Source organism: Lates calcarifer, linkage group LG16_LG22 (assembly GCF_001640805.2).
Source record: "Lates calcarifer isolate ASB-BC8 linkage group LG16_LG22, TLL_Latcal_v3, whole genome shotgun sequence".
Classification (NCBI taxonomy): Eukaryota; Metazoa; Chordata; class Actinopteri; family Centropomidae; genus Lates; species Lates calcarifer.
In genome coordinates, this window is record NC_066848.1 from 8,514,193 (window position 1) to 8,535,022 (window position 20,830).

The 20,830-nt window shown below is 41.0% G+C and overlaps 1 protein-coding gene across 5 annotated transcripts in view; it reads left to right on the plus strand.

Moving 5' to 3' along the window:
* marchf8 (membrane-associated ring finger (C3HC4) 8) overlaps window positions 1-20,830 on the plus strand; it is a 78,812-nt gene that overhangs the window by 19,810 nt on the left and 38,172 nt on the right. For all 5 annotated transcript variants that reach the window (XM_018678224.2, XM_051076558.1, XM_051076559.1 and 2 more), the window contains exon 2: window positions 436-632. In XM_018678224.2, the coding sequence (XP_018533740.1) occupies window positions 537-632 (96 nt within the window). In that variant the 5' untranslated portion in view covers window positions 436-536. The remainder of the gene's footprint in view (window positions 1-435; window positions 633-20,830) is intronic.

A 20,830-nucleotide genomic window follows, 5' to 3' on the forward strand; every position in this document is an offset into this window, starting at 1 on the left:
AGAGAACCCTTGAATTGAGACTTTCTGTTTTCTTTCTAATTCTTTTTTTTTCTTTGTTTAGCACATTTTAAACTGTCCTTATCCTATTTGCTTGATATTCTTTTTTTCAGCACAAACTCCACTACAGTAAAACTCTATTAAATTGAAATAAGTCTAAGCAAAAAAAGCTGGCAAGTATATCAATACCATTATACTAGAAAAAAGTTTAAAGAAGCCAAGAGGCAGAAGAAGTTAGTCAAGTGATCAGGAGTGAAAACAGTTTTCAAAATGCAGCTGTACCTGAAGTGGTACAGCTGACTTTCATTTCTTGTTTCTTATTGTGAACTTGCATTTCAGCTGTCCAGCTCCAGTGACATTTAAGTTTTATATTTAATTTGGATGTGATTTTATTCCCTTGTAGCTAATCTCCACATGTCCTCTGTGTGTCCTCTGCAGGGTGGTGCGGGCGAACTGTCACAATTTAGACCATCATGCCCTTTGCTCTGGCAGCGGGACAGGAAGTGTGTGTGTGAGCGTCCCTGGTTGGTTCTGCTGGGATGAACATGCCACTGCACCAAATCTCTGTCATCCCCCGTGATGTCACCTCATCGCGGGTGTCAGGCAGCGGGAAGGCTAAGGACAAGGACAAGCAGGTATGTGAAGAGTTAAAAAGCCAAATCAGGCCACACTACTTAAGGCTGGGGACACAGCTGAGGATTATGGGGCACTTTATCCCTTAAAGTGTAGTTTTGTTTCCTATGTTAGCAGGGGAAAATTCTGATCCTAACGCTACAAACTAATATCACACATTTCATGTTCATTTGATATTTATGACCCAACATTTACACAAGTCCAGTGGAGTAGAAAGAGGCAGAGCAGTAATTTCAAAAAGTTTTATGAAAAATGAGAACAACAGTGACCAAACTAGCATATGTTCATCAAACCCTCTATTGGCTATATATAATTAGAACTTAAAAACGAGAAACTGCTGTTTATTTCCTGTTTCTTACCAACAGTCAGTGTTGGTTTCTTTTACCCATAACCGAATCTTAACAGCTCACCAACACTAACAAAGAAGTAATTTTGTAATTTTGATCGAAACCACGATCTTTCCCTAACCCTACTCAAGTCATGTTTGTGGCTTAATCTAACCAAACCTTCACCAGACTGTAACCAATTTATTTTTCAACAGTGATTTGTGACAGATTTCATTCACAAATTATGTCATCCTGTCAATAGTTGCGTTAGATCATAAAATGTTGATCTGAGTCGTTCTGGAGGGAATGAACTGAGGATGTGTTTTATTGTTTAATTTGCAGGACTTGTTAAAAACTTCTTCATTTATATTTAAATTTATATTTAAATTTCTAAAATTCTCACAAGGAATAATGAAAATACACTATTCATAAGTGTCTTCATACATTTAACAAAGTTGCTAATGGCCCATTTTCCCTCCTCCAAAAAAAGACATTGGCAGCCATTTATATGTATGCACTATGGAAAATAATTTCCTCAGGTTTTACCAGAGGAAATGAAATTTCAGTTTAGTCTTGTCAATGTTTTTGTTTTATCATTGTTTCAGGTGCCTGGGTTTGTATCAGTTCCACATTAAGTTTTTCTCCACCTACTGTCACTCATACACCCACAGGAAGCAACTTTTGCCAGATGTCTTTAAAACTTAAATATCATGTCTCTTCCTTTTTTATTTGTTGTTATTGTTTCTAAACTAGTTCTGATAGTGTGAAGTTTGTATTTTTTAAACTGACTGTTGCGTTACATAGAAGAAAATACAAGAACGTACTGAATGCATTGAGTTATTAGTAGAAATGTCAGCTAGATGTACACAAAAGCAAATGGGTTTTAATTCTAAATGACTTGAGTTTTAAGTATGGTGTGGTGGCGAGTAGAGAAAGGTCCCCCCAGGTGATCTGTAGTTACTCATCAGAGAACAATCAAAGTTATTTTTTAATCCAGACACAAGAACATAAAATCTGCATTACAATATTTCTCTCGCTAATGAATTATTTTTGTGCTGCCTGTGGGTTGAGCAGAAGTTTTGCATCTAATGAGGCTGGTCAAAGTCTGGTCTGCTTTTCCATTTGTGCCTAAAACTGCCCGTCGGCCATCTGGTTTTGCTGTTAAATGGCAAACTTTTAAAGGTACCACATTCACAGTGATGGATTTAAACATGATGTTTTGTAAATTGTTGGCTACTTCAAATGTACCCAATGAATCAGTAAAATCACCATCTTGGAGCACTTTTATTATTTTGACTGGAATTTGTCATCTGTAATCTGGAAACACTGAGATCTGTCAAAATAAAGGCCTCAACCAATCCATCTAGTCACAACTTATATGGAAGAGGATTAGTGCCACATCAGAGCCAATCACAGATTTTTTCAAAATTTTCTTAGAATCCAAAGATTACTCTCAGAAATCCTGAATCCTTTCACATCTGGATGTCATTGTTATTGTGAATTATTAGGATTTTTTTTTTTTTTTTTTTACAGCTATAATGCAGAAGGTTAGGTGCAAGATCGTGACTAAATTCTGCTCTCAGTCACACATGTTGCTTATCAATCTTTATTCCTCTCAGTGTCTCTGTTTCTGTACTTCAACACCAACAAACACCACAGTGAAGTGCTCTCAGAGTGCAGTTGCTTTTTTGAGCTCTGGAACAAAGCGAGGTGCTAAGACAATATGTCCGTGGCCTGCCCTCTCTCCCCAGCCTCATTAGATCACAATAGAGCCTGGGTGCTAAGTGCAGCAGCACAGGTGTTCTTAAGAGGCTTCGTCATGCTGCATATGGCGTCGTGTTTCAACCTCCCTGTGCTGTACAAGTGATACTACACACAAGCTGTAAATTGGCACTGACATATGTGTTTTTACATAAAACACACACACCTTGTTGATGATTCATTTGCTGGCCAGATCTGTACCCACTGTGAAACTCCAAATCATGCCTTGTCATTGCAGAAGTGAAAGTGAACTGGTTTCATATTGTGCTGTTTAAACAAAGGAGTGTGTTTGTTTTAGATACCTTTTGGTTGGCTACAGTGCATGCTTAACAGGATTAAAAGGTTTAAACTTTGAGAGCAGTCATAGCAAGGTTACCTTTGTCTACTGGGGAACAAAAATGAAATGTAAACTTTATAATGTTGGGGGGTGGGGTGGCGCATTTGGTCTCCCTGTCGCTAAAACTGTAAAGATCCCACCCTGCATCTCTCCGCTCAGCATCACTCTGTCCCTCTGTCTGTGTCCTACTGGCTAAGCCTCCTTTTTCCCCTTGAGGAATAAGTGGATAAACAGCAGTGATTCCCGTCCTCCCTGTAGAACCATCAGCAGAGTGGAGGAAGGAGAAACAGGAGGAAAAGAGGAGAGGGAGACCAGCGAGTGTTTACTTTGAATGCTGATCAGCTTGGGGGTCCTGGAGGTGTGTGTGTGTGTGTGTGTGGTGTGTGTGTGTGTGTGTGTGTGTGTGTGTGTGTGTGTGTGTGTGTGTGTGTGTGGTGTGTGTGTGCGCGTGTGCGTTTGTGTGTTTGTGTGTGTGTGTGCATGCCCAAAGCTTAGTCACAGAGCACAGGCCCATCTGGCCCTCATAGACAACACAACTGGTCTTTTAGCGCCTCAAGAAAAAAAAATCAGAATTCTCCTCTACTTAGAATTCAGAGTTAGTCAGCTGCTCCTTTAGAGAGCAACACATCTTTAACTGTTGCTGGCCCCTCTCTGGCCTCTCTCCTCCAGCTCCACTCAAGTTCATTTGTCTCCTTCGAAATCCTCTTTGGATATGTAGTTGTGGACTCTTTGTCCATGCGCTGTGGTCCTCCACTTGAGAATTTATATTTTGGTAGATAAATTGGGGTTTAAGAAATATTTTTAAAAAGAGCATCAAGAGACTTGCAGAGCAAGAGTTTTATTTCTTGCAAAAAAAAAAGAAAATGAAAAGAAAACAAAAGAAATATTCCCTGACATTTCTCAGCCTTGGCAAATAACACGGTCAGATTTGTTTGAGTCTGGGGTTTTTGATAAGGCATGCGGTGAATGGATTATGCATGAGTTGACAATAAAGGAAGCTCAGGCACAGGGTGGCAGGTAGAGAAGGAGAAAAACCAAACTTACTTTGCTGTTTGAGATTCATATAACTCATGTGATGTATCTTGGAATTGCAAATTGAGCTGTGTTTGTTGATTGTCATATCTATTTAACCCCATCTGCAGTGGCACTCACTGCTCCTTTTACTGTAATTAATTAACATGAGCAGCATGTGATTACATCTAGCAAAATATAGCATAGCTTTGATGGACACAGCTGTAGCCTTCATTTTCATGTCACACATGCATTCACACAAACAAACTAGGCCTTGCTGGTGCTAGTATTATATTTAGCAGTATGTCTGTGTAACTCTGCACACACTAAACACTGTGATACTCGATATATCTGCCCTTTTGATGCTGCATGTATTTTTTATGGAAGCACAGAGAGCTGGAAGCTTTGTCCTTCAGTGTGTCGGAGCCAAGGACAGAGAAGACCTCCTGTCTCTGCTCTGATGTTTGGTGGTTTGATAACAGCCGCTGCTGCAGAGCTCCTGGGCTCTGATGGAGCATCACTGGGCTTTGTAGAGACTAAGATCAAACACTGACCGCCACAGCAAAAACTTTCAACACAGCCTCCAGGCTGGACAGCAACTGTTTAAGGTGTCTGTCTTTGCTGATTTAATGAAGCAATTCTAGTATAGTGACATAACTTGTTTTTGTTCCTTGAATTTCAGACTATTTGCCCACCACTGGAAACAGTATTCTCACACTTTTGGTGAAACATTTGGCTGAAACGGCAGATAGCGGCCTGTTCGCATTCAGCAAAAGTTTAAAATATTGTCCAAAAACTGTTTGATTAAATTCTACAAATGTGTTTAAGAAATATTTGAAAATATGTTTCTCAGCCTTGAGGCAGGGAAACATTTTCCAAACATTTGCTGCATCTAAACTGTCCAAATCAGTCCCCTCCAGATTGCGGTGCCCAGGGGCTTGGAAATGGAAATACCATGATAATTACCCAAAAAGCCTTGGGGCTGGGTAAACTAGGCATGAAATGCTGAATTATCAGGAAAAGGAGTGTTGACATGTTGTGTGACTCGAGTATTTAAGCAGTCAACTCAAGGTGGTCACATCTAGAAGAAGAAGTAAGAAGAGGATGTGATCGGTTTATCTTGCATACTTTAAAGGTGCAAGTATAAAAAATTCTGTCATCAGCTATATTTGTGTTTTCTCTGTGATGTACAGTGGTGCACATAAAAGCACAAATTATCGCCCTCTGACAGACACACATAGTATGTATGCCTATACTGCACACGTGTTAATCCAGTTTACATTCAGGTCACAGAAAAGCTAGACATGTACACACATTTTCTCTCACATACATTACATATAAGCACACAAACACAAGTACGCACCCCTGCATTCATCCTGGTGTAGATGTTCTGAGGCCACACAGGTGCTGCGGCCTGTGTATAAAGCAGAGGCTGGAGAGAGAAGATAACACATAGGCGGAATGGGATTCTAACTATTCTGGCAGCAGTCTTCACAAAGGTGTGAATGTTGTGTGTCAGCAAACTAACCTACTTTACATATGCCACTCATAGAACTCGGAGAGATGTCACAAACTTGGTAAACATCCGATCTTAATCATCTGATCTCTGATACAGAAAGCACAAAACCATTACTGATTGAGAACTGAAGAAAGTTAAAGAGTAAATGTTTTATGTATTTCTGTGTACTGGTAGTAGGCGGTAGGGCTATAACTTGCTTGACTGACTAGATTTTGTATTTAAGTGATGTGTTATCTTTTGATGCATATTTTAGTCCATTTAATTTTATAGTGAAAATACCCATCACAAGTTCCCAAAGACCAAAGTTACATCTGCACATTGCTTGTTTTGTTTAACCAAGAATCCATACCGCAAAGATTCTTAATTTAAAATAATGGATAACAGAGAAAAGCAGTTTTTTGAGAAGCTGAAACCACTGAATGTTTGGCATTTTTGCTTGATAAATGACTTAAGCGCCTGACTATTGAATTAATTGACTCATACTTTCAGCACCAACTTGCATGACTCACAGCCCACAGTGTGTTTACTGCATTCTGTGAAGCCGCTGCTGTTATTTTTCTGCCTCTTGTCTCTCTCCGTCTCACTACCTAAGTCTCTCCTTCTGCAAACACGCACACTTGGATTGTGTGCGCAAGTTGCAGGTACACACACACCGCATACGCAGGCATGCCAGCAGCTGGTGTTGTTAGCCCAAGTCTCCCGGAGGACCCCCGGCTGCGCTGAGCCACTTGAGGTTGAAGTGCTAAAAAACATAATTAAATGTGGAAGAGCTGACATGATGGCCGGGCCTTTGAGGGCCTTGACTGCTGTGAGGAAGGACTTTGCTTCACTTTGTTAAAGATTTCATTTCATTAGCCCTTGTGATGGCTTCATGGTTTATTTTACTTCCTCTTGATATCTGTGACACTCTGCGCTATATTAAGTTTTATATGCGATTACAGGTGACCCGTAGCAGCAGAAAATAGACTTTGAGAGGAATGGCAGGAAATAATTACAGTGCCCTTAGCTGCTCTGTATGATAACAGACATGGCATAATGTATGATACAGAGTGGAGAGAGAGTTTACTTTGTGAGGGGGCGCGTTCTTTTATGTGTGTGTATCTGCTCTTGGTTTCAGAAGAGCAGTTATTATCAGAGAGATATTCAGAGGAGACAATATCTTCTAATTAACCCCTGCCCCGTCACCTTCTACTGCCTCCACCCACATACACATATATAGTTGACACACTTTCACAACTCAAAATTAAAACTTTACTGGTAACACTCAGCAAGTAAATACTATGTTGTATATCTATATGTTAAGCTGCTTATTGATATTCTCTTAGGGAAAGGACATTTTCAAATGATATTCTCATGATTTCCATATTCTGTGGGCTGATGTATAACCTAACTCGACAGATGTATAGCTATTAACCTTAATGACCTGTGGAAATTTGTTCAGCCTGTCACACACTGCAGGGACAGAAAGTGCACCTGAACTCAAAAAAGCTCTCAGCTGTGAAAGCCACCAGTTTTGCCAGAATACATTTAAGGGAACCAACTTAATTTTTGCACAGTTACCAAGGTACATTGCTCAGATTCTGAAAATGTCTGTTATAGGAGTGACTGTGGTTAAAGTGCACAAAGACACAAGTGAAGAGCCTGCTGATAATCAGAAACAGTCAGAGATGAAGTTATTCCCAGGAGAGAGACATGAAGTCACCACATGAAAGGCTTAATCTGCCGCTGCGCTCTCCTCTTTGAGACGCTGCTGCCCCAGTCTCCGCTCTTTTCTCCATCCAGAGCTTTCTGTCCTTGTTCTGTTCACTGGAAGGTGTCTCCGCATGGTGTCTGAGGATGCCGTTTAATTGCCCGTGACATGCTGACTTGACTCCTGTGACTAACATGGCCCCGAACATTCAGCCACTTCCAGCCAGATCAATGGTGGAGGCTCTCTGAGCTTTCCCTCAGCGCCCAAATTCATCTTCCTGAGGAGTCACTGCAGATGTTTCCCTCGCTGCAGCCTGAGGTCTGGTTCTGCGGAGCCTGACGCACAATGGCTGCCTGATGTATGCTTTTCATATAGAGCCACACACCCCTGTTGTATAATGAAAGTCTGGTAGGACTCACAGCTCTGTCATACTTCATTGTGGTGGCCAGTATGTGCCGAGCACACAGACACATAATAAGTCTCTTTTGCATTGAGTGAAAGATAGTGGGAAGTCAGATGTTTTATCCCAGTAAGATATGATAATGAGATTCCCAGTTGTCGGTCATTTGGAGGGGAAGTTTAATTCATCCTGTAGGCACAAACGCACACCAGAGTCTCTTACCATGAGGCTTATTTTTGTCCAATCCCCAATTCTCTCAGTGTCTTGATCTGTCTTCCTGCAACCTTCTCCTCTCTCTCCTCCCACCTCCTTTTTTTCATCTTCCTCCATCATCCTCTCATGGTGTTATCCAGTGGCAGATTAGTGTAGTTAATCTCTCTGCCTATGGATTCAGCATTGTGACCACACTGTGAACTCCTCCTTGTTGCTGTCTGGCTGTCTGAGGAGGCAGATGCCCAACAGCTGCAGATTGCAGACTTTTTCAGTTGTCTGTATAAAATACTGTGACTGCTTATACTGTAATTCAGCTGCTGCAACCTATAGTACACACATAGTAGGATCAGCACCTCAATCAACTGGTGCTAGTGTATTATTTTGTTCCATGCTAGCAGCAAGTGATCAGACTGGAAAGGTTCATGACCACAATATTTGTTATATAATCCCTGATTGCACAGGAAAATTGTTTGACTGCACAACTATGGCAAGTATGTTCAGTACGTTCAGATTTGAAGTAGAGTTGATTTAGGGATGATTACAGATGTTTGCCGTTCTTTAACCATTCACTCTTGTTTCCTCCATTACAGTGACTGCTTCTGTCTCAGTTGCTCTGTCTTTGTTTTTGTGTATGACCAGAATGACCCTGTAACAACTGACTGTGACCTTGCACCACTCTGAGTGCCTATAAATGGCACAGTGGAGTAAACAGTCATTACCTTTGATTTAGGCTTTGAGGACTTTTTCTCAGGATTGAACCAAACAGGACCAATTTACTCCAGCTGTTTATAGTGTAGACAGAATAGCCAACGAATGGAGGCTATAATTAGCATGTCCAGAGACAGTCTGAGAGGCTGGAATAGGACTTGACCTCCACATATTTTAATTTAGAGATATCAGTTGAATTTAGCTTGATATAATTCCAATCCTCAGATTTGAAAAGTTGAGGTGCAATATAAACCTGTGCAGTGTGGACCTCTTTTAAAATGGAAAATGAAAGAAGTCCAACAGCAATTTGTAATATCTGAACAACTAGTGTTTAGAGTGGTGGTGTTTAAGAGCTACTTTATCAGGTTTTCTCCAGTCACTAAGCCACTTCCTGTCATGGCACAAAGGAAAACAATATTTTTTTATATTATTTTTTTAGGATATTCCATGCTTTTATTCAGAGTTTTTAAATTAGTGATATTTTGATGGTTTATGCTGTGTCAGAAAATGAAAAACTCTAAAAGCTGCACAACATTTTTTCATTAGTTTTGAAGCACATCTTCAATAAGATGAATTGCTTGCACTTCTTTTTAAGTGTGCACAGTGTAGCCATGTGATGAGGGAAATTACAGATGTCAAATGAGAGCATGGTGATGGCTGGTAATACAAAATGATCTGGATCAGAACTAGAGCCATCTCTTATAACTGCGTGCATGTACCATATATGTAAACAATACATAATTTACATCTGTAATCAATTATAAAAAATGTCTTTTCCCTCCAAATTATGGTCCTTTGGGATATTTGTTGCCCACCTGTGCTGCGCTGATTATCATCTTTGTCAGTTAGCAACTAAATTTCATAACCATGTGAGAGCAGTTGTGTAACATTGTCATAGGAGAGCTTCTAAAGAGCCAAATTAGCTTTTATCCCACATCATATTCCTTTCAAAAATGCTTCTTTGAATCAAACGACAGACCGATCAGTAAAAATCCATCAGCTTTGTTTTTAAATCAAAGGTGAGAGCTCGCTGCACACCAAGAGAATTTAACTAGTGAGCAAATCTCCTACCTTTTCTCTATTATGCTTGACTAGTGGGGGAGAATCTGTTCTTGTTATGTTGAAAAGACAGACAGCATTCACAAAGAGCTCCCATAGGCAGAGTAAAATACCAGATGTTTGTTACTTGGGAATGTCTGCAGCTTGAAACCCAGAGCTTGCAGTCCATCTTCAGCAGACATACAGGCAGTGCGTCAAGAAAGGTTCATCCTGTAAGGCATGTTTAGAGAGAAAAAATCCTCTATATCTCCATGTCATTTCCTTATCTTTAGGTGTAGGTAATTTTTAAAATTTTCCTTTTTTTTAACAATATAGATTTAAGACAAATGTTGCTTCTTCACCTTTCCAAACTGTGGATCAGTTTGAGACAAGAGCACCAGATACAGATAATAGGCAGGGAGAGTCAGGATGACATGCATGGGTCATAAGCCACTCTTGAACCCATGAAATTGTGTTCACAGTGCTCATGTTATCCCTCCTTAGCCTGTGGATGGTACAACTGCATGAATGCACTAGTACCTGGTCTCCTGACTGGGCTTTCACTGAGCACTGCAGAGAGCAGAGGACTGCGGCCTGGCATTGACATTCACCTCCATCTACCAACAGGAGAAACTGAGTGCAGGTAGAGCGCAAGCATACAGAGAGAGGGGCCAGGTGCAAGAATAAAAAGATAAGGTGAAAGAGAGCACAATTACGGTTTGTTGTAAACATCATGAAGGCAGCGAGAGCAAGAGAGGAGCATGTTGTTGCCGTAGAAACGGAGCAAAGACTGAATAAGAGTACTATTGGCAGGAATGAAGCAGCAGAGGCAGAATGTGCAGAATTATTGTCTGCTGTTCACCACAGACATGCTTCTGCTTTGCTTCTGTCAGAGCTGTCAGACATTGTATGTGCCAGGAGCACTGTGGTTTCTCACTTCGTTACTTCAATGAGTATTCAGGTGGTGGGCTCTCCCAGGACCAATACCATCCGCCATCTAATCTCCTGTACATCTAGTGTCCCGTGTTGCACATCTCAAGCCTTTTGCGAGAGCAACCTGAATCAGAAAAATGTCTTCTCTGTGAAATCGAGGTGAAGTCTGATTTGTTAAGAGCGGGAGGCGTGGATACTCGCAGTCAGTCCTCCGTCGTTTTGATTGATGTGTTTATTTGAACCCGTCTGACACACAAGGCCAAGGAGGCTGCTGGCTGCTCCATTATCCATTGCCTCAGGTCATGCTGCCAGGGGTGACAGCAATCAGGCTGTGTCTTTTGAATGCTTGTATGTACGAACACACATTTTTTTTCCCTCTTCTCCTATCTCTTTCAGGATTGTGGCCTCCCTCAGGCTTGCAAATAGATTATGATGGTGCTATATGTGAAACGTGAAAATCACAGGCCACTGAGATAAGGCGAGCATGGGGGACAATCAAGCAGAGGGAATGAATTATCACCATGGAAACCACCTCCCAAGGACTTTGTTGAAGTACTACCTAAAACAGTGTTGTTTTTATCTTTTCACTTCGCTCCACAAGATCTCCATTTATAGGTTTTAAAGGAACAGACTCCCTCCCTTAACTACTATTATCCAGTTTAAGGTTAACAAACTCAAATTGACTAAAATTGCATTTTTGGCACACACAGAGAAGCGCACACACTGCTTATATTAAGCACTAATGTTCAGGAATGCTTTGTACACACTTGCATACGGCCATTGCTTGTTTCAGTGTTGTCTACCAAACAAGTTGAGGCTTGGGCAGCAGTTGCTCATTTTCTTGGAAATACAGTTGAAAAAAAGTGTTTGAATGTTTATGTTTATTTGAGAGAATATATTGGTCTCTTCACTCTGAGGTCGCCATTGCATCATGAATCTGTTAAAGTAGCACACACTGAACAACATCCTCAAAGCACATACGCAGTCAACCGTGATGACTGCCTGTCGAGTGCACACTTGAGACTTCTCTGTATTTTTCTTTGTATCTACACATTTTGAATTGTATATTTGTGGGATTTCACAGAGATGATAGTCATCCAGTGTTGCTGACACACGTCTCATGTGTTTCAGGCTGCACACACTGACACCAGGAAGTGTGCAGATCCAGGCAAGGGAAAAAGGTTTTTCAATTGAATAGGCAGCACACCTGTTGAGTGTGATCACAGCGTGTAAATATGTGTGTGAGTGTGTATGTCATCCAACTTGCACACATGCATCGAAACAAATCCAGCCACATGACTGAAAGCTGAAACTACTATGCTATGATGAACAAAGATGTGATGACACAGAACTGAGCGAGGACAATGGTGTATTAGCAGCAGGTGGAAGAGGATCTGATGCTCCTATTGACCACTGGAGGTACTCTGACTGAATACAAAACATATAGAGCGCTGCTGATCTCCTAGGGAGCTGGGTCACTCCACTGAACAAACAACTGAAACGCTAGCTGCAGAGAGGCACTTTGTGCAATTTAGGAGAATATAAAAGATGCTGTTTCCATAAAAATGTTTTTCCTGTGCTTTTCCAGAGTACATGCGATATGTTTGTTATTAGCTGGTTAAATTCTTTTCTCCCTGAGATCTTTCACAGCTCCTAAATACATTTTTGTGTCTCTGATATGTGTGGAAAAAGCATGCTTATCTTAGAGGAATGAATATGTAGTCACCACTTAATGATTGTGAAATTGTGAATAATGTATTTTTTGTCTTCAGGCTTGGAACAAGGCAGCCCCTGCTCAGAGTTTAAGCATAACAAGTCATTCCTCTGTGTGTGTGTCTGTGTGTGGGCAGTTGCCAGTGACTTCACTATTGACTAAGGCCTAAGATAAAGGAGCAAGCAGCTCATGAAGCTTTAAACTTTTAGGGAAAGGTTGCTGTTGCTTGTTGTAAGGCCTCGAGTGTGATGAAGAAGGGAGGGGTGGAACAAGCAGTGGAGAATTGCTGTAATAGCCAAAAGATGTCATCAGGAAAGTATCACCATCTGCTCCCTCTTGGAGAGTTGATTTCGGTCCCATTTCATGTGGAAACGGAGCTCCTTACCAATGATATTTGCCTCTGTCGTACACAGACGTAGAGCTGACCAGGCAAATATTGACAGGATGGAGAGAGATTGGAGCAGTGATTGTAAGGAGGTTTGAAATAGTTTAAATGGAGCGTTGGTGGAAAATGTAGATAAAGATGAAAGAGAGAAGATGTAGAGGAGGATGGGGAAATGGCAGAATATGTTTCAGATGGCAGCAGTGGGAGATGCAGTGGTTGGAGTGTGGGCCGGCTGGGAGCAATGGGATTTTAACTTCATGCTTATCACTTCAAAAGACCGGCTGTAAAATGCAGTCTGCTCCTCTCCACACCTTCCTCCATCTTTCGCTCTGTCTCTCTCCTCCTAACCTGAGGTGAAGTGGATCATTTCGGAGAATGTGAGGCCTAATAGTTACGGTTTGATATGCTGTGCAGCTTTCTTTCACAGAGACAACCTTGATGTCCTGGGGAGCTAGCTCATTCAGCACTGCATGTAAGCCTTGGCTCTGCAGTCTCCTCTGCTTAATGTGAACAGCAGTGGTCATGGAGTACAACATTTTTGGAGTGTGACATTGTTGCTGTAACAGTTGAAACAACCCTCCTGGGGGGGGGGGGGAGTAGGAGTCAATCAAAATGCTCACCATGTAAACACAGCATTGTGGTTTCAAATCCAGCTTTGTTTCATTTCACGTCATGATGTCTCTCATCCATTTTACCATCATCATGCTGTCTTAGTGTCATAAAGTCATAAAAAATGATCTGAAGCCACTGCTGTGGCCTCATTGTGAGCCCCTCGTGGTTGTGTCATGTGGCACGGAACAATCCTGTGCGATACTGGAGGAGCCTCGTCCATATGGAGACGAAATGAGGTAAACGTGTTGATGAGCAGTGGGTTAGTTAGCATGTGAAACCAACACCTTGTCTCCCGTCGATCAAGCGTCAGGACGGAGGTGTCAAACCTGATAACAAGGTGGAAGGATGTGAGAGGCTGCGTTGAGCCTCCGCTGAGACGGATGAGACATCAGTGGGGGTGTGGTGTGGGATGTTTGAGATTGCACCAGTGGAGAATAAAGGGAGGGATTCATTGGAGGTCACTGTGAGGAATGGACTGTCACATCTCATATATGTTGTGGTGAAGTCTGCATGACTCATCAGAAACTTCCAATACTGCAAATATGTTGAATTACCTCAACAACATTGCATTAGTAATTGCATTGCACTATTTTACTTTGTCCTGTACATGCTGCCCTTATTTTGGTAAAATTCCCTAATAATTTCCTAGTTAGTTTTCAAACAAACTAATTAAAGTTGGCAGTAATTATAGATAAAATAGAGACAGGGTACAAATGCTACACTTCCAGTTCATTAATTCCAGTCAGTCAGTGCACAGCAGGTCAGTTGAATATTAAAAATTTGCAGTTTGTTTACAGGTAAGCACATGAATCAGTGTGTGAAGAATACACACTCAGTGCCCTCTCTATTAGGTACAGCCTAATACAGTCTGTTGCAACTGTTCAAACACATTAATTGTTCAGTTTTTGACACCAAGAAAATAACCAGTACAACAAGCTTTCAATAAATAGACAGGAAATTATTACGAAATAACAGACCCGTAAAATAAAGAAGTTAGCCCCAAGAAAAGTTTTTTAGTTGTTTTGAGGTTCAGTTTAGGGTATGTGCAGGACCATGTCAGCAGGGGGCAGTAGAGCTGAGACCAGCTCTCTGTCCCTCCACTCTAGCAAAACAGGTAGATCTGAATCTTTATGTGCCTTTTCATGTGTAACAACACTCAGATTTATTTAATCTTGCCTGTCATTTTGGGTAAAACTAGATTGCAACCTGCCTCCAAACCTGTATGATGGGTTTTTAATGTCTGTAGAGAGATGTCTCAAAAGAGATTTGGTCCTAAATGTGACCTGTTTCCTCCACTAACGCTGTGATCTTGAATTTAACTTGTCATTTTTTGTACTTACAAGCAATTTAGCAGTTATTTCCAAAATATTTTAGCTCCCTGCATACCCCCTCTGACTGAAATTTTGAGGTTTTGGGTGTGAAAATTTTCAGGCATTCAGAATGCAAATGTACCTTTCAGTGAATTGCAGGCATGAGACTTGTAAGACGAACAGCCTTTAAATGCAAATTGCTTCTGCTGCTCTGGACCGTGTTTATCTGGGAGCCAAATGAGGCTGGACCTTAAAATGGCAATTGGAATAGGTAGATGGAGGACAGATTCATTGCTCCATCCTTCATCCATCATCAGTGCATGGAGGTGGGAGAGGAAGAGGGTGTGTAAATCCAAGGTTACTTGCCTCAGGTAGCTGTAGTGTAGAGGAGTGAATAGTGTTGTGTATCCCTCTGGTGTACAGAACATCAAAGCATCTAATGCTACAAACAAGCTGAGTTGGGAAGAAATGAAACTGTCTGAGGAGTTTGTGTTTACTGTAGTCTTTTGTTCATTGGCAACACAACACACCTCTGAAGAAGCTGTCCTCTGATGGCAGGACTTAGAGGAATTATTTATACTTCCTCTTTGTGTTGTTTGCTTTTGCGTGAGGAGAGGCATGCTGGTTACTGTTCAGCTAGATCAGTTCGACTTTGTGCCATTTCAACATGATAGCGCAGCTGTGTCTACATACTGTCATTAAATATGAGACTTTTTACCAAGGTTATTTTGACCTGGTTGTGGGTGAAAGTGTTCATAGAAGGTTTAGATGCAGGAGAGCCTTGCAACCCCAGGCGTGTTCGTCTGCCAGGAGCCCCCTGTTGAGAGTTCGCATCCTGTAGGGAAGCTGCTTACAACCCCAAAATCCTGATCAGATCTTTGAGGGCAGGAAAAGTAAAAGTGCAGCTGTGGTTGAGGAGGATATTATTGTATTCTTAGTGTGCACATGTGTTTGAAATACCCTAATCAGTATATTTGCAATGCAGATTTCTCCACCTGTCTGAGGTCAGTAATGGGGCACCATCTGTTTATCAGCAGGTGATGATTGATGATGTCATAGGAAGTGACCTAAAGGGAGAGAGAAAGGTAGTAAGGAGGGGGATGCATTAGTGTTTCTTTTTTTGTTGTTGTATACTAAGATCATTCCTGCAGTGATGCACATGGATAGCAAAAGTTCAACACAGATGATAGATCTAAAGAGTTTTTGAAAAGATGGCTGGATGGAGTGTATCAATCATGTTCACACGGCCTTTGAAAAATCCTCCGTTCTCCATCCCTGAAGGCTGAAAAAGTCTGGGAAAATAAAAGGCAGAGCTGGCCTTAAAACTATGCTACTTATTTACCTTCTTATTTGAGAAAGACTTGATGGCTGCTGATGCAAATAAAGGAGACGGCTTAGCCTGCCCACTGATTTTACTTCAAAGAATGCAAACTATTGTAATTACTCCTCTTCAGTCAGTAAGAAGAATTAGCAAACAGTTTACATTTGTGGTCATTAAGTTTTCTGTGTGAATATCTATGCTGGTGTTGTAGCCATTTCTGTTCAGTCTAACCTGTGGTCAGGCTAATTGTCTGATGCTGCAGACATCAGGTCAGCCAGGTCGAGAGTTAAAAAGCACGAACGGGATCTGCCACTGTCTGCATCTCAATAGTTTTTGATGACCTGTCTCATTAAGTGCACACTCACATAGAGGTTTAATTAAGTGAGTGAGATTTTTGTCCTACTTTGTAGCACTCTACTGCAACCTGAGAAGCATTTAGGATTTATTCATTCATCCTGCTGAAAATGTTGTGCAGGATCTACGTCTGTTTCTAGCTTCTGCTGTCGTCCTTATAGATCCTAATACACTGGTGAAATACTTAATCTAATTTAGAAGGTTATCACTAGCCCCAGACACTGATGCTGATATGGATAGAGTCAATGTTTAAGTCTACACAGTAAATGCTGCAGGTGCTTTTTTTTTGCCCTTTTTCCAAGGGCTGATAAACGCAGATGCTGGCAGACATTAAAGAGGAGGGCTGTTTGGCTGCTGGCCAGCACATATCTTCAGTGTGGCGTGTGTGTGTATGTATGTGGGTGTTATTGCACATTAAAAAACAAACATAAGCGTCTCAGCTCCCTGTGAAGAAATCATTAAAGAGCCATATTACCCTCAATATTCTTATTCGGTCCTGTTTTCAATACAGTACGCTTCTCTGAAAGCTGGGGAAGTGTACTTGTGACTGGGAGGTTGCCAGTTTTATCCCTGAAGCAGCAGGATAAATGTGAGTGGGTAAGCTGAAAGAGCTCCTCCTTCATAAGAGAAAGAAAAAATCTCCATGGACATAACAATGTTTTGACCAGAAGTGGTCCTCTTTGATCACTTGCAGAGTTAAAAAGAAGTTAAAAAAGATAGCAGTGAACAGGTATTGCCCTGGATGCTTCCCCATGCTCTGCTAAAACTTATCCAGATATGCATTTGCCAAACCAACTACTTAGTCCTCATTCTTGAAACCATCATCTCTTGTAAAAGCAGCATGTACTGTTCGAAAACATTTGGTTAAGGATAAATCTAAGTGAGAATGGACTTGCTGCTCCTGTTGACCAGTGTGGGAAGAAAACAAGCACTGAGCCCATTATGGCTCGATGCACTAGAATGAGGTGGAGGACACGCACATATTCAAAAACACAGAGACACAAAGGTGAGATTTGTGCTTTATAAAGAGATTTTCTTTTCAAACAAGAGAAAGGACTAAAAGGTTGAAGTCTGAGGGCTAAGTGGCTGGTTTGGCAAATGTGTCTGGTGAACTTTGGCACTTTTGATAAAGAGAAGTGCTATTTTATTATTTTTATTCAGTTTTTGTTGATATGAAGTACTCTGTGATCCAGAAAGTTGTTGCTCACTTGCACCTCCACTCATTCATGCTTGCCTCCTATTGGGCATTACAAACAGGCCCCAGGTTCTAGTTTCAGTGAGACACCCTGTAGATATCACATCTACTGCATTAATTTTCCTATGTACTGTCCCGTCCCTGTTGAATAAACATAGATTAACACACTTGACTCCTCTGTATGACACCATGTGTGTGTGTCCCTGAGTGATATGCAAGTTTTTATTTCATAGTGATCCAAACCTGCTTGTACTTTTGAATGTTGTTGCTGTTTATTAAATGATAACTATGAATAGTTAGGTGGATGTATTGTGGCTGAAATTAGCCTAGCACTGTGCACTCACTTAGATACTTTAGTGAATACTGCCTTTTTACTCATTTAGTTTTCATTTACAGATATTACAGTTCAGTCACACACAGTCTCTGCTCTGTTGTATTGTGCTACAACTGCTGGCCTGATAAAGACACTCTGACCCTGTCTATCACCATATTTCTTCTAAGTACAGTGTGTTCTCTTCTGTGCCATAACAGTGAGTCACTCATTAGCAATACAGACCATTTTCTGCTCTGAACTGGCTGCTACCAGGAAAACACTGGGAGACTGTGAAAAGACTCAGCATCACGACTGATGTTCGCAGATTACACTTTGAGAGATGAACGCTGTGTTCATGTTTTCATTAGAGTGGACAGATTGGTTGAGGACTCCAGTGAATAAAATGAAACACACCTGATATAGAAAGTGTCAGCGTAGGCTTGTTTAAGGCTAAACCAGGTGGTGAGAGATTCAGCTCCCTCGTTGTTGAACATCGCAAACTCATGCCGACCTGAAGTGCAAACCATTAGGGATGTATCATGAAAATTAATTCAGATATGTATAGAAAAGCAAGCTTCAGGTAAGAGTATTCTCATGCCTGAATGTTTTTTTTGATTTATTTCAGATCCTTTTTGTTAAACATTTATTTTAACACTCAACAGTTCATGCATATTGTCATTGCCAGATGGAACCTCTAGGGCACTGGGGCAAAAATTTGCTGATCTCCACAATTACATTGCATTCAGTATATCCAGTACTTCTATGCAGAAATAAATACTTAGTTTGTGTTGAAACTGAGATAAATTGAAAAAATACTGTACAACTTTCGTTATGTGAGCATGATATATTGAATTAAAATGAGAATTAAACAAGATTTTGACACTGGATCCCTCTGCAACACGTGATACATTTATGTAAAATTTGCCATGGTGACTTTTAAATGTGCAGCTCAGTGTTATGATTGCCACCACTGAGAATGTCAAATGCTAAATTTTGCATGTTAAACTCAGCAGTCCACAGTCCTGTCGCCAGCCTCGTACACCAGCCAGAAATAACCTTTTGAAAGTGTGGCTCCCAGAAAGAGGTCACTTTAAAGTTTGTCTCTCCCCCTCCACCTGACGGCCCTAGTGACGCTCACATGTGCTCACAGCAGGAGCCCCTTTCCGCATATCTCCACCTGGCTTTCACAGGGCGAGATAGATGTGCTCCATTGGGTGTCAAAATTGAAAAGATGGCGAGATAGGGGGCAAGAGGACAGTGGGTGTTGGGGAGACCTACAAATCAATAAAGCTGCTAGTCAGCCACTTTTTATTTTGGGACAGTGAACTGATGCTATTGTGCCATGCTCGAGCTGCCGCAGTGACAGCCCGCTTAATGTTTGTGCTTGTGTATTTTGGTCATGAAGATTATGTTGCATGAATACACGAGGCTCAGAAATCATCCTTCAGTGCATTACACAGAGATATGTAAATGAAAAGCAAAGCCCCAGATCAAAGCACTGTATACAGTTACAGCAGACGAGTAGCAAAGGATTCCTGTGTAGGTAACTTGAAATTATTTGAGAGTTTGTCTTTGATTTTTCTCATGGACCATCTCTCCCCTTCTTCATTTCCGTCTCTCTCCACTTGTCTCTTTCTCTTAATTTGTGGTAGATTTGATTGGAACGTGCAGAAGTCAGACAAGCTGTAGTGCTGTAGTTATCAGTATGCATGACTGTATTTGAATATGAACTGAAAAGGCTATTACAGCTCAATTTCACGCCCAGTGGGATATCTGACATGTTTCTCCCTCAGTAGAAATCAGACTGTCAGAGTTCTCCTTTTCCTCTGTCTGTTTCTTGCTGTCCCTTCACATTTTGCCTTAAATTTCTGTCTTTACTCACTCATCCAATTCTCCCAGTATTTCGGCTCCTCTCCTCTTAGGTCTCTGACTTGGTATAGCCCGGCTTTCCAGCCTTAAACTCGATCAGGCTTTTATATATTTTACATAAGCTATGATTGATATTTTCTGACAGGCGTCCAACTGCCGCTGTGCTCTATAACCCACCTTTTTTCTTGACTTTACATTAGAGAGCCTTGCTGCGGGGCTGTCAAGCTGTGTAGAAAGATCACCAGTTTATCGTGTTTTATTAACGTGAAGGGACTGTTAGCAATCAAAAAGCAATATCTTCATCATCTGCAGTTATAGTCTATTCTCAGTTTGGCTTAACAATCGTTTCTTCTTTGTCCTTCCTGCCCCCCAAGAGCCTTGATGGTTGAATCATATCATATTGTCTTTAAGCATGCAAAGTTTGATGTTGCTGATGTGATAGGGTTGGGGATGTGTTGATGTGCTGTAATTTAGATGCATCATCCTCACCTTTGGAAAACATGTAACTCTGAATGGATTCAGAGTCTAGTTATACAAACCTCCTCACTCTGTGAAATCAGCAGCTCTTTTGTTGCCTGCTGTTGCTTCACTTAACTGTTGCCTGGATCCAATTTCACACTGTTCACTTACAGACTACCAGCTCTCATTTTGCTTAAAAGGACTTTTCATTCAGTATTGCAAAAGACAAACACGCAAGACAAAATGGTATGATCAAAGTTTCAATGGAAAATTTTATTTTGTACAAAAAGTTTTGTGTAAAGTAGGGACTCACAGATGGGATCCATTGGACACTGACCTTGTTAAACATAGCGGGTATTGGCCAGACAGGTCTAATCAACACTGAATTCAGTTTCTTTGTTAATGTTATAATGATGTTTTGACTAAAAGTTCTATTCATTAAGTTATGATTGGCTACCGATTCAGTTGTTCGCTAGCATGTTCTTACCTTACATAAAAATTTAAGTTATTTAAAATTTTGGGTAAAGAGAGCATTGGAATCAGATTGGAGGTCTGTATTAGCAGATATCTTGAAATGAGCTAATGCAAGAATTAGGAGCTTGCTAGCCTACTAATCAGCCTTAGCAACGCCCTCTAACAGCTAATATGAATTTGAAGTCTACCACAAGTGCATTTGTGTGTTGAGCTCCCACGGTAGTACTTATTTATATTTATTTATAATGCATTAACAAT